Source organism: Bombus bifarius, unplaced genomic scaffold (genome assembly GCF_011952205.1).
Source record: "Bombus bifarius isolate JDL3187 unplaced genomic scaffold, Bbif_JDL3187 scf7180000008203, whole genome shotgun sequence".
Taxonomy (NCBI): Eukaryota; Metazoa; Arthropoda; class Insecta; order Hymenoptera; family Apidae; genus Bombus; species Bombus bifarius.
In genome coordinates this window covers 835,129-850,367 of record NW_022884507.1, presented here as the reverse complement: position 1 = coordinate 850,367, position 15,239 = coordinate 835,129, and the positions used below count along the sequence as shown (strand labels likewise).

Here is a 15,239-nt window from a genome sequence, read left to right as displayed (position 1 = left end):
TTCTATTGTTGCAATTTGTTATCGAAACTTATTTGACTTATTTTTATTTAAAACAGTTCTTTATCAGATTAACGAAAGGAATTGAAAAATTGACTGTTACGATGAACACTTTGTATACATATACAAGGTGAATCATAAATGCACGTCCATATTTCATGGTATGAATCTACAATCTACATATATTTACACGACGTATTTTTCTTATTTTCACTCGTAGGAATATAGGAATATGCTTCTGTTATTTTGAGAAAAAGAAATTGAGATATTTTGCATATTCCCAATTATTCAAAAGTGTCTTTTTAATTGGTATGAAGTACGAAATTAATAAGAAACAAGATATAAACATATAATGTAACGATCAAGATACATTTAGGATTTGAATTCAAAATTACATTTTATTATCTTAATATGGACTAGTATAATATTACGATGTACACATTTAATAGCTTACTTATAATTTATAACTTATAATACATCCACAAACATTGATAAAGACAGTCATAATATTTTGTAGCATGTTTCATGACTGATGAAGCTATAGCGCAAGCTCTATTTATGTATAAGATATATTTTATCACTTATCGTATCGACATTACAAATGGTTGTGTTTAGATTATCTTACCAATATGATTTGTTTAAGGTAATGTTGTGTCTATCGTTTGCACTGACTTTACCCGATTAGTGATCATTATTAAATTAACATTTCCTCTCTCAAAATTGACTTTCCCCTTTCTATACAAAACTTCCCTTAAAATTAATATTAACTTACATCAAAAGTATATTTATACTAACCTAAATTGGCTATTTTTATGACATCTTATACGCTTTTTCTGTTTCAATATTAACATTAAACTGTTTTAATGAAACATTAATATATTTAAATGTATATGTATGCTCGCTTAATTTAGCTGAAATTGATGCATCAGGCTCATCTGTTCTTTACTGATATAAAGAAAAGGAATACAATAACATCTAATTACGTTCAAATAACGAATCAAAAATTAATAAACACGAACTTTTATTTCACATGTTTAGAATTTACGTTTTCCATCATATAATTACTAACCATAACACCTTTTACATGTGTAATATTAGCCGATAAGATCTAACTATATTCCGGTAAATAAAAACTCGTTGTTTTCCTTTTTACTTTTTACTTTTCAGTTACGGATATTTTCGACAAAAATTTAAGTCTTTAATTTTATATAAAATCTATAAATTATTTATCCGTTATTTATTTTCGTTCTTCAACGCGTTTCTTTCTTCCTTTTTTTTTTTTTTTTTTTTTTTTGGCAATACAAGTAATTTTCGGACATCATCACATTATTTATCGTGAATTAAAAATATTTTTTTTCAATTCTTTCGAATATAAACTGCTTGTTTTTCGAACACATGAATGTTTATTATTTGCTATAGTATGAGCATTTTTATTGGAGTATGTTCTACATACGTAAGTTTATTTGCATAACAATCATTTTAAATTTTAAATCGACGAAACTCTTCATTTACGATGAATGAAAAAAGCATAATGAAAAGACAATCTCTTGAATTTTCATTGAATTTTTTTTCTTATACGAATTATTCGATTCAATGTATCGAAGCTCTTTAAACAATTTGTCGAGAAGCGATTACTTTCACGTGTACATTAGAGTAATATGTATACCTAGTAACTCGCGTTGCAAATCTTTGCGGTTTCATACATATACATATATATATATATATATACACTATATGTATAGCTATATATTTATATATGCATATGTATATGTCTGTAGTCTTTACTGCACAAGCAGTCATACGAAATTCCGTATAGTTTAATTTTCTAATTTATAACAGTTCTTTGCGTTGATATAATTCTTTAAAAAATTTTTTTTTTTAAGTAATTACGTTAAATATATTCTGCGATTAACAGTATGCTATAACATTTTCAATACCGCGTATGTTTCTTATACGTTTAACACATGTTATGCAATGAAATGTGATATTTTGTATTGATATTACACTTTTAGAATTTTCTTTACGAATATGCTTTACAACTTTTCAACGCATAACAAAAGTAAATGCAGGGATACGTTCAACTAATGAAAACTTCATTAACTTCACTGCTTAAAAAAAAACAAAAATGTTCTATCAACAACCACGCAAGGTCAGATCGACAATAATGTTATTTTGCGAATGTTATTAAAATATGGCTAAACAGACACATTCAGTCAGGGTGGTTCACGGTGGCTGTATATTTTATTTTATTTTTATCTTTATATCTATCTATCTATCTATCTATCTATCTATATATACACACACACACATATATATGTATGTATTTATATTTGTATTCATATTTATATTTGCATTCATCTTTATATTTATATTTATATTTGTATCGATTTCCGCATATATACGTAGTTATATGCGTACATATGTATACACGTACATATGCATGTTTTATCTTACTCTTACAATTAGCGTAATGACTAGATAAATTTCGGCCACCCAATATAAACATGTTTGATCCCATATATTTTATTCGTATCATTCCTCTGTTTACCAAATATATGGATAAAAATTTCCATGCCAAAATTCATTTCTTTTTTATACATAGGACATTTGCATTCTAAATTTGTGTCAACGTTTCCGGGCGCAGTCTCCACACAACTCAAAAGAACATTTTATCGGTTCCCTTTTTCCCCGAAAACTTCGTCGATATACGTACAACACTTTGTATAAGGCGCTATTTTATCGTACGTTTTAGAAATATACGTGTTCGTACAATGAATTTGCAGATAAAAAATGACATTAAATATTTCATAAGTAACGAAAAAGCTTTCGGTTGAAAGTAACAAAGTTAAACGATGTAAGATCTTTTATATTCTCAAATAATTGAAATGTAAATTATAAAATGACAGAAAAGTACCAAAGATCTAAAAGAAATTTATTTAGAGTTTACTTAGAGTAGATGTTTTATGAATGGTATCTAAGTAAGAGAATGAAAAAGAAGTACATAATACTATATGTAAACGATTGTGTTCATGTTATGAACATAAACGTCCGAAAGAGTTTGACTGGATTTTTTGATGAAGGGAAACGCGCGGTGTTCAATATTATATGTGTGTATACATTTAATGTGATATGCGCTGCTTACGTCTCTTACAATCGAATATAAACTTTCGAAATTTATTTAAGGCTTGCTTTTTCTATAATTCTGTGAAAGCACCCATAAGGATTAAATGTATAAATAAATCCTTCATGGTATAAAATTTATATCGTTATTGCATCTAGTCGTAAAATATGAGGCGAAAAAGGACTGTCTTAAAATAGCAATAAAACAACGTATCTGCACGACATGTATAATTAGATATCAGCTATTATGGCAAGTAGATATAAAATAATCTAAAGGAAAAAAACCGCATACATAGAAAAATAGTACGTGTATAAAGGTACGCGTGTGTTAAATCTATACAATAGAAAGATAGTTTGATTGAAATTAAACATAATTATAAAAAATGCAATATATTGAAACTGCAATTGTTGACACGTTGATTATCTCTATCATTTTCCTCGTATTATAGAACAAAGCGTTTCTTGTCTTGACATTTATACAAAATAAATTAAAGGAACAATTAAAAGACGTTCGTGATTTACGAAGTGAAATAAGGTTTTTCCATCAAAAGTATTGCAAGAAATGTAACCTTTTCTGAAGATATAGTAAATGTATAAAAAAGTATTGAGAATACGTTAGGACATCAGCAGAAATAATAAAACGTGCACGTGTAAAGTATCATATAAATAATCTTTTCAATTGAATAATTATAATTTAAGATGAAAAATACAAAAGAAGTGACTGTTATAAATATTACATATGTATTATAGTAATGATATTAATGAAATATTATTTATTATTAAGTAATAAACATTCCAAAGTACATTAATGTTGTTAGGAAATATCATTTGTTATTTTCGAATTGGTACATTATGCGTAATGAACTTTCCTCAACCACCTCATACGTACCTATCTCGTATAAATCAAATAACATTCAACGTGCGAACAATGTGAGTTTTTACCGAACGAAGCAAGAATTAACATCCTTTTTAATTCGTATATTTCTAATATGTATCGCTATCCTGTTCACTGTATTAGATCTAAAGTGATTTTCATTTATCTAAAATATCTATATTATGCAGAGATATTCAGTAAAATCCTTGTGAAGCAAAAGCAATAATGATTTCTGAATGATAATATTGAGTCAATAAATAAATGTAAATTATCTTGCATTAAATAGATTACAAACAGCAACATTAATCGTCTGCGATCAAAAATAGTATTTCTTGGGAAACGTATCGAGTGGATTTATATTATACAAAATGTATTTGCGTATATTTGTAAGTTCTTTCTAACTTTTTGAATGCAATTCCAAAAAGTGTAAAACATTTCAACTGAAATACGAAATATATAAATAACCACATATTAATAATTGAAACTAGATTTGTTATCGTACATAGGATTGTATAATTTTGAAATAAACATACAAATATAAAATTATAATTTATATAATATGTCCACTATGAATGCACAGTTGAATTTAAATTGAAGTTCTTGACGACAATAAACGATTCTGCGAAAATATTCTCTATTAAATGTAATTTATATAAAAATAAAATATATATATTATTTGTAGGAATTATTATTATTACTAATCTTCTTTTAAAGACGTTTCTTCTCTAAAAAATAAATTTCGAGAAACTTTTACATTTATCCTTGTTTTCGATTAATCGTAAATTATCATGAATTCATGTGTTTACGTTCGATATAAAATAAGGAATTGAAAAAAAGCGCAGTGCAAAATTTATTAAAATTTTTGCGATTGAAATTGCGCGTTTCGGGGAAAAAGGATAATCATATATGTATATATCTTGTCCGAAACGCGCAATTTCAATTGTAAAAAAAAGATATGAAATTTCGCATTGCGTTTTTTCACACACGCACGTATGTGCGCGCGCGCACACACACAATATATATATATCTATATGTATATAATATATGTGTGATATAAGAAATGTAAATTATATCAGTTTACTGCAAAGTGTACATTGGTGTATGTGGATTTACCATTATAGACTTTTGCTTTAATAAATGAAGCATATTTCCCGATGGAAATGACGACAGTAATTTTGAAGAATTTTTATAGAGCTGAATTATAATAAGGTATTAGACAAAATGGAAGAAATCAACTTTTTATACCAGTATACTGTTTGATAGAATTGTATTTCTTGATAGAGACATATACTTAAATTTAAATAAATTTTAACAAATTTACACAAAACTGTTGCATTATATGTATATAAGCATTTTTATTTGATTTATTAAATTTTTATGCGTTGAGAAACATAATTTCTTTGGTTGCAGCAATGTTCCTATAACTATCTTTAAAAATGTGCTGTATTTTTGTGTGCATTCGACAATATTGAATTGAATTTTTAAATTAAAACGTTGTTTGTCATTCATTTCAAATAGTGTTCCAACGAAAAACTGTCAAATCATTCTATTAGAATTAAGATGGTAGAATTTTCCACTCAGATCCGTTACACAAGCATGCGCATATTTTTATTTACTAAAACATAACTTCTGTATATGTAATAAAACATAAAAAAGTTCAATTCCAGGGCATTATAAATGGCACTGATTAAATGCAGACAAAATAAAATTAGTATAAACTACATTTTTGTACATATTATTTGATATTACAACAAACCGGTTTAAATAGGATTTGTAAAATCATATAATTCTTTAAGCGGCGAAATTATTATCCGTTTCAATTACTTTCTCTCACATTCACCCTTTCCTTTGTAATCGCTTTCCTTTTTGATTTCCTTTCTACATTTCAAAGATGTTCTATCGTGAATTTTTTTTTTCTTTATGATAAAACAAAGATTCAATAAATAATAAAATGTATTCTATAACATAGATACTTCAAGGTTGCATCATTTTGCAAAATATATTTATTTTTACGTATATCATCTTTGGAATACACAGAATAGCTATGCAACAAAATAAGATTGCTTTAATCATTTTTGTAATATTTTGTTATGAAAAAGAATATTATTGAAAATTATAAATATAGTGCTGTATAATCATTGCGATTTAAATAATTATGAAGAGAAGAAAATAAGAAAAGAAGAGAAAACATTAATATGGTAAAAAATTTGGAAGAATTCTTTTTGCGAGAAGCACGCAATTTTGCACTTAACTTACACTAATCAAAAGGAAATTTAATCGAGAATTTTATTAGTAGTATGCAAAAAATGTCGCAGTTGATGTATTTCTTATATTATGAATTTATTAAACGATGGCATATTATTTAGAAAGTTTCTTTTTGAAGCAAATATTAGGTTTTAATCAATCTTGAGGTACCTATATACATACATGAATTATTTTAATTTCTCAATATCTTAATAATAGAAATATAAATAAAAGGACCTGGAATAGGTATCTAGTACTAGATACAAAAATGAAGAAAACACAATCCTATTGTACAACAGAAGAAAGAAGATATTTTCCTTGAGATAATAAAAATATAAAAGCAAAAAAATAACGAGGGATCTCTATCATGAATTCGGTATTGTTGTTTACATAAAGAACAAAAGTAATTTAAGCTTTTTTTTCGTAATTTCACTTGTGATCTTTTACAAATATTAAGCTTGATATTCTATGAAAGTTTATTTAGAAGACAGAAATTATTATGAATTGAAATTTGATATGCGCAAAAAGGAAAATTATTATTACGTACATATCATGATAAATAGTTAAGAAAATCATGCGATCTGACATATCATATTTAATATAGTTATTTAATGTACTTTGGCATTGAAATTTTATCAAACTTTCATTAGAAATCTTAAGATTTGCATATCGCGTATCTGTCGTTAGTTGAAGTGGAAAGCTTCCAGCAAAAAATTGATGGAACTCAATGGGTGCTGATGCGCGGTATTTACATAGAAGAGAACTCCTCTCCATGTTAATATTATTTAGTTACCATTTGTAAATGTTAATAACCTTTCAGTCGTAATATTACATAAAATCGAGATTAGAACGTCTTTTTCTTTTAAGTTAATTTATATTCGATAAGTAAAGAGTATCTTCTAAATAGTTTAATAAGATCATGTTTCAATCGTGATAACTGTAAATGCTTGTATAATTAATGAGATTGCTCTCGCTTGATTACATTAATTGTGAAAAAATGATGGAGTAATATTGCACCATGTAAGTCGGTTACGACTGACGACATTAAAATATCATCATCCATCAGTAATAAAAATAAGTGCGTTCATTTTTACGCAATATGTTACATACAGATGTTGTTTTGTTGATCATATATTTACTTCAATAGCAATTCATAGAGTGTTATGTTCAATTGTTAAACGAAATCTTGAACTTAAAATTTCGAAGTAAAATTCTAAAAATAATTGTTCATATTTTCTGTATTATGGTATCGATACACAGAAAAATATTTTTCTATTTCCTAACGTGAAATTTTGTTGTTAAAGTTTTTTTATCTTACAACAATTATCAAAGTGTAAGTAAATTTAAATTTAGAATACAACATTATGGAAAGACACCTTGTTAAAGTATATTTAGCGTTATAATGTTCGGTATAATAATTTTAACAAAGAAAGAAATACAGAATTTTCGATAGTACATTTTGATGCCCATACAACGTTGAATATTAAATTTCTTTCTATGTATCAATAATACTTGGTATTAGTAATTTGATTTGATCAAAGCAATTGTTAACAACAACTAAAAATATTCTTTTATCAAAAAAGGTATAGTTCTGAAAAAGATCACTGTAAACAAACATTTTGTTGATGTAATGAAATGTTATACGGAGTACTCTTCAGTATAACTACCGTGATATTTATCGCGACACGTCGTATTCGAAACATTATGTAGTAGACAGTAGATCTTAATATTAGTCAAAATTAAAAAACTAAAGGAATTGCAACTCGCGGATAGAAAAGATTAAATAAACGATGTAATTTAACATGAAGCCAACAAAATATATGAAGGCCCTTCCAGAAACATACTCCGTCGTTAACTATGTAATGTACAGAGAGTTCCAGCCCTGCTCTAAACGGTGGTAAAGAGCTTTGTGCTATGTATAATCGTGTGCACTGCATATTTCGCTTTTCTTATCGCGCATGGAATGCGATTCTCGATGCTGATTTCGCAACATATATTATTTCTGTATTCATTGTGTTTGAATACATGGAATTTAATTACTCAATTTTTTGTCTTCCTCTCTGTATTTGTTTCGCAAAAAGAGCTTCTACAAATATAAATGTCAATCTACTTATCATTTCCTTTTTGTAATAAATTATTTTCTCATAAATACACATCACAAACTATTCTTTAGTAAAGACTTGAAAACAAATATACACAATGAATGAAGATATACACAAATGTATACACATATAAAGTGCAAGCAACACAATTATTGCTCTTTACTTCAAAAGTTGCTTACATTGCAGTCTTTGAAAATAAATATATAATAACACCTTTTCCACATATATTATAAATAATTTTCCCAATACATAAAATATTCCACTATTTTGTAAGGCGATAGAAAATAAAAACACATTAGACAATGGTGAGGAAGAATCGATGAAAATTCATCAAACGTATTTTCGGTTTGCAACAATTGGTTGTAGTTTCAGCATCTGGATATTATGTTTTAATAGTTGTACGAATATTAGACTGGAAAACAGACATAGAGAATCTCATTCATAAATAAAATGTTTATGTATATATTATGTATATATATATATTTTTTTTTGCTTTATGTAAATATTCAATATATTAATATTTGTCGCAACGTGTTTACGTAAATTTTGTTGCTTTGCTAAGCAGGAGCTGGTGAGAATATACGAATAGAATTTCACAAGAATCGAAACACAAAGCAATTTGCGTAGAATAAATCTGTACAGAGAGTAGAGTATTGAATAATATGGTAGTGGATGGCGGATGTATTGTCTGTTCACTACGCATATCAGCCAGGCAATCAAACGCTTATATGTACACTGGAGATTCCTGGCCAGTTAGTAGCCTAAACATCGACGTGGGCATCGTTTTCATTAATATCTGAAATAAAATACAATCGGTAAGAAGCGTATTACAATAACAATTGCTTTAAATACAAATGTAACTTTCAATATATTGCAATAACTCGCAAGTTATGAAAGTGAATGTCTTTGAGGATAGGAGTAAATTAAAAAAGAGAAAGGTGATACATACTTCGCCAACGGATGTGGCAAGAAGATTGACGATCTTCTCGTGGGGCACGGCGACGACGCTTTGATTGTTAATTTCGATAATCCTATGACCCACTCGAACACCTCCTCTTTCAGCGATACCGCCTCTTAGTAGACTACATATTACTCCATTCTGTACACTAAATCCTAACTGATACTTTGTGTCAGGTCTTTTGATTTTGACCTCGACTACTGGCGCGCACGGGACGACAGTTAGCTTGACGACTGTCTGATTTTTTGAATTCTTGATATAAGTCTGACAAGTGGAGAGAGGCAAGCCAACTAATGAAACACCATTGATGGCTATTATCTGATCACCAATATTTAATTGTCCGCAACGAGCAGCCGCTCCGGCTGGTGCCAAATTTGCAATTACAACTGTCGGTAGCATAGAACCCCATCCAGATTCAACAATTACTACACCCAAAATTTCGCCTTTCGCCTTTGGTACCACAACCTGTAAATGTTCAATGATACAAATTTGTTAATTTCAATCAAAAAATCATAAGTGATTACTATTTTACTTAGCCTCTTTAATGAATAGTCTTTTATGAAGTGATAAGTATAATCTATCTAAACGTTGATTTCAATTTGAAAATTATTTTTCATGCATAAATTGGACGGAGGACCCACGCAGGGTTTCATAAGAAAACTTATCTCTGCTAATACTTTTGTTCGTCATTACATATATTAGGTCAATTAATAAGTTCGTGTCACTTATTATTTTGCTATTTAGAAACATTTAGTTTCGATATCATTCTCATTTTCTTTAAATGCCAATGAATAGTTCGATTTAAATTTGAAGACTTTAAATACTTCTTGAGTGAATAAACTTCGTCAATAAAGTTGACAAAGAATTAATGCAAAGATAAAAAAGTGGCAACGGCAAAAGTTGCCCACGTCTTACACTTAGCCTTCATTTTCTTTAAATTCTGATCCAGCTACAGAATAATTATTCATCCATATTGATACAATAATTCTTCAGAAATTCTGCTGACCAGGATTAACTGTAACGGATAAACAAGTTTGACCATTGCCATTTCTCATCTATACACTTATTTTTTTTCAACTTCCCTATCACATTTGCCATAAATGCTAATAACATTTTTTGTTACTTGAGAGATGCTCTGAAATGTTCTGATACTCAAAACTGGCTACATTTTAACTCTTCTTTCCGAATAGGTACAATCAGGAAACTATCTCGCGTGAGAGAAAACATTTTTTTTATAAAAGGAGCAAATATTATTCGTAGTATTGTTCATACAGTTCGTTTCCTTCGTATTTCCTTTATGATATTGGACGATATTAACAGATCAGAAATTACGCTCGCGTCAGGGTGATTTTTCATAGTTTATCAGACAGAATATACTACTAGATTATATACAGTATAGAAATTAACGAATTACCTCTTTTTGCATTTCCTTTTTGGCAAACATCTGTAGTTCGTCACCGAATATTTCTTGAGAATTGAGTACTTCCTGATAATCCATTTCTTTTACGAAACTATGATCTTCTATTCCATTTGCTTTAAGGAATTCCATGTAAGCTACTTGAAATGCTTGTCCGATGCTTTGTGCAATAAATCGGGCTTCTTCGCTTTCAAACACGTGACAAATCATCTTTGGAGTTCTGTTGATTTTCGGCGCCTCTTCCATTTCGTGTGGTACGAATCGTCTTCGTGCCATTAGCACCACTACATCACCAATATCTGCTATATAAGATATTGTTCTTAACGCGTGATCCATCATGATTTCTTTTAGATCCGTATTCAAAACCATGATCTTTTCCGTCGAGATGAACAAATCAACTTCTGTGCTTGGTTGAGTTTCGCCATCCGGTGCCTGTACGTACAAATTTTTATTTCTTTATATTTGAATGGCATAGAAAATTAAAGCACTGAAAGTCTATTTTACGTCGACGTAAAATAGATTCAATGACAACAATTACGAATTTCTAAGCTGAATCAACGACAAGTATTTATGTAGTAACCCTTTGAAATTGAAACGAAGAAATTCAAACAAGAATAGCATGAAAGTATTATACGATTGTTCAACTGATTACTAGGGTAGATGTAGCAAAATGGATCTGAAAATGAGGGAATTCGACGATTGTAATTCTTACTTTTTATATTACTCTACTACCTACACTATCAATCTTCTTTACAAACAGAGAGATTAATCTTTAATTTTTATTTAAAGGGAATATATGTATGTAACTACTGATAATATCTGTTTTTAAACCAACACATTTGCCGACTGTTTGAAAAAGATTTTCACAAAGGCAGTTATCAAAAGTAATTATAAATGAAATTAAAAAGTGCGCTGTAGTTCTGGATTTGTTGGTCTAAAGATGTCTTCTATTCTATAAAATTGCAAGTATTATTAGTAAAATAAATTTATTGACGTGCTTTCGAGTATTATGTATATTTTTCAATATGTATTTTGCATCACAAATATTGTCAATGAATTTTTTATGAATATTTTCAAAAATATTTACTTAAAAAAGGAAAAATTGTGAGATTAAACACTAGTTATCTTGTCGTTTTTATCTCAATATCAATTTATTAGCAAACCAAATAATTTAAAGCTTATCATAAAAGTATTGTCATCAATAATATTGTCGTCGAATTTATTAAAAATCGTGTAGAGTAAAAGTACTAAATGGAAGTTCCTACTTTCAACTACCTACATATTTTCTTTCATCTTATATCTTTGTTACACATGAAAAAGATATTCAATTAAAATGGTATTGTAAAAAATACGTACCAATGCCTATCACGAAGAAGCAGCATGTAGAATAAAATAAAGGAAGCAATTAATTAATTAATTGAGATTAACAATATTATACAGTAAAGAACAGTAAGAAAAGATGCTGTAAGTTTACTATATATCATGTTTAAATTTATTGCAAGGAATGATGCACAATATTGAAAATGCGATTGTTAGTAAGTTTGGTGAAATAGAATTCACGTCCATATGTATTTTTTCTATACTAATAAACTTGAAATTCGAAACTTCCGTAAACCTGAGAGTTTAATAAGAAAACCTAATCAAATATGTGTGTCACGTATAATTGTGAAAAACATTATACATTCAAAGTACAATTCGTTTAAATAATCATGTCTAGTTACACCCATTTTCATTGACAACGAGTAAATCTAGATAATTTTCATTTAAAACAATTAAGCAATTATTAATCTATCGAAGAAAAATATTTTTCTCTTACATTATCTTTGAAATATTATAATTATCTTATCCTTCTATCTTATTAATACGTATAAAAGTTTACTTTCTTCTTCGTTTCTGCTTTAAGCTCTGATCTTCAGTTGATTTTCAACTTATAAGAAACTGTTACTTGATAACATGTTTCAGTCAGTGTTGCGAGACGGTAATAATCACTGAATTTTACTTCAATTGTAACGTAAATTTGATAAGTGAAAAGTGGCTCTTTAAGAGAATACGTATATAATAGGTAAATAAGTAATAAAAACGTAAAATTATTAGAAATTGGAAGCTTTTTTTTTTTTTTTTATTAACGTGGAGGAAATCCGCACGGACACCAGGTCGCTTCTGGGGAAAAGCGGCGTGGTAGTGTCGGACTCCAACCGACTAAAACCTCCACGATGACCGTCCCGGCTGCGATCGAAAGGGGCCCGGGAACCGGTGTGAGCGATACACCGGGCCCAGAAATTGGAAGTTACATTTTAATAGAATAAAACATTCTACTTAATCTGAACACTCGCTAGTATGCCACATTCCATACGCTGAAACCTGCATCAACATCGGACTTGGCTTATTAACCAGGACAATATACGGATTCCTGCACCAATTACGGGTCCTATACAGGCGAGTTATACGCGCAAGACTTAATTATTCTTCCTTTCACGTTCTTTCGTGCGGTTGGTTCCTCGCGATAAACATTGTTTTTCATTTCTTTTTACGGAAGGAAGCGTCTCTTAGAAAACACTGTAAATTGATCAAGCAATAGTTTCATCACTTTTGAAAATAATCAATGTTTGACAAAAGATGTCTAACATTATCGATATTGCGAGATGTTGCCATTCTTGTACATATCCTAAACGGTATCGTCACACGTTTTTGTTACAATTGAGGAGAAAAAAGACGATTTTCAGAAATGTGAAAAGCTTGCGTACACCTGACAGATTTACGTGGTATATCTTTCTGTGGAATAATGTCCTTTATTAAGTAAATTATTTTTTGCATCTTCTATTTATTACTTTATCTTGTTAACTGTAGCATCCACCACAAAGCATTTGCTGTGTATTACTACGAGCTATCTAAGAGTTTTCACTCTTCGATACCTAATTTGCTATTTAAAACGCTAAAATTCTTTCTTTAAAACGAAGATATATTTATTAGAGTATCGGGCGAATAATTCAATTTGAAGGATTCAAGAACCAAGGTAAGTAACATGTACGTAAAGTACTCGTTGTCAGTGAAAGAAAGCGAAGGTGTAATGTAAAGAGAAACGAGAAATAAAAAAAGCAATCTGTTGCAGGTAGGAGAGTCGAACATAACAACGATTATAGAATAGAATATAATGATACATCTAAGGGTTGGAGGGCGGACCTTGATCTTAGTCACAGCCTCCCGCACTATGTGGTTGTTAAGGCGCTTACGTCTCCCTTCCTCTTCAACTTCAACCGATCCGAGAAAGTGAAGCCTGAAAACGGTGGTGGGCTCCATAGAGCCACTGATCGGGGCCAGTTTTGGTTGGAGCCCCACAGTCTGCGACTCGGACTGGCCCCCACCAGATGCGTTCCCTATGAGTTCTTCACTCGAGTCGCATTCATCTTCCTCGAAGCTTCCTTGCGATGCAACGCTGCACCGACCAAACCCTTGCTGCCCCCCATAGTTTAACAGCGTAGCCTGCATACCCGTAGCCATTGGCCCCTCCTTCCGTAACGATAAACAAAACAAATGCTCTTGCTAGTCACATTACCACGCACCACCGACACCACGAGCAAACGCGGACAATTTTTTCGTCTTTTCATTTCCCACTTTTATTTTTATTTTTTTTTTTTTTTTGCTTTTCCTCTACAATGCATTTACATTTCTCGAATTTACTGTCGTTCTACTCTCTCCTCTATCGTGTACATTCTTCACCACGGCAAATACAGAGCTAAACTCGATTCGGGGCAAAGAAAATTCATTACGTTTGATCTTAATCGGCTTGTTATTTTCCTTTTACCGAATACGTACATAAACACATTAACACACGATCGGTATTATATTTGTTCTATTTCGTGTTTTGGTTGGAGCAAGTGTGTTACGGAATAACTTGACGTTTGCTAAATATTAACTTTCAAGTATCGGTATGATGGAAATCACACACAGATCAGATCGAAATTCGTGTGAAGCGTTTGAAGTATAAGCCAACAAACTGTACAGAACCACTGAATTGTATACGATAGAAGCTGGTACTGTATCATGCTTCGAGATGTTGGCACTCGTCATCTCACACAGAGAATGTCCTATCGTTGTTCAAATCTAGGACATCGTGCAGATCTGTACAGATCTATACATTTTTAGGATTCTTAAGAAACATTTGAACATTTAACAAATTTAATAATATTCATTTTCATCGAGTTTCTAGGCGTAAAATCGTATATGAGTTACGAATCATTTCCTGATATATTATGATGATATATCTTGAAATCGAATTATTTACAAATTCTTTGATTATATGGCACTTTATAAATATCAATTTCAAGTAAATTGTTTGCAAGAATTATAGAAATATTAACAGTTCATAACTATTAATAATATTTTAAAACTAAGTCTTGAAGCAAGTTCATCTTTTAACGACACATTTATCTTAAGACGCCGTGTGTTTCTAATATTTATATCGTCCGTTTCAGATTCGAAAATAACGCAGATATAATGAAATACATATATCGCGTTCTTAATAGAAGT

The 15,239-nt window shown here is 29.8% G+C and overlaps 1 protein-coding gene across 11 annotated transcripts in view; it reads right to left on the bottom strand.

Annotated features, from left to right (window-relative positions):
• Nucleotides 1–7,169: 7,169 nt before the first annotated feature.
• Nucleotides 7,170–15,239, bottom strand: part of LOC117210445 — a 34,175-nt gene continuing 26,105 nt past the window's right edge. For 7 of the 11 annotated variants that reach the window (XM_033453462.1, XM_033453466.1, XM_033453464.1 and 4 more), the window contains 5 exons: nt 13,893–14,219; nt 12,069–12,074; nt 10,710–11,144; nt 9,287–9,760; nt 7,170–9,133 (listed from right to left, as the gene is read on the bottom strand). In XM_033453462.1, the coding sequence (XP_033309353.1) occupies nt 9,062–9,133; nt 9,287–9,760; nt 10,710–11,144; nt 12,069–12,074; nt 13,893–14,219 (1,314 nt within the window). In that variant the 3' untranslated portion in view covers nt 7,170–9,061. The remainder of the gene's footprint in view (nt 9,134–9,286; nt 9,761–10,709; nt 11,145–12,068; nt 12,075–13,892; nt 14,220–15,239) is intronic. The other 4 variants (XM_033453468.1, XM_033453472.1, XM_033453469.1 and 1 more) reach the window with 4 other exon arrangements.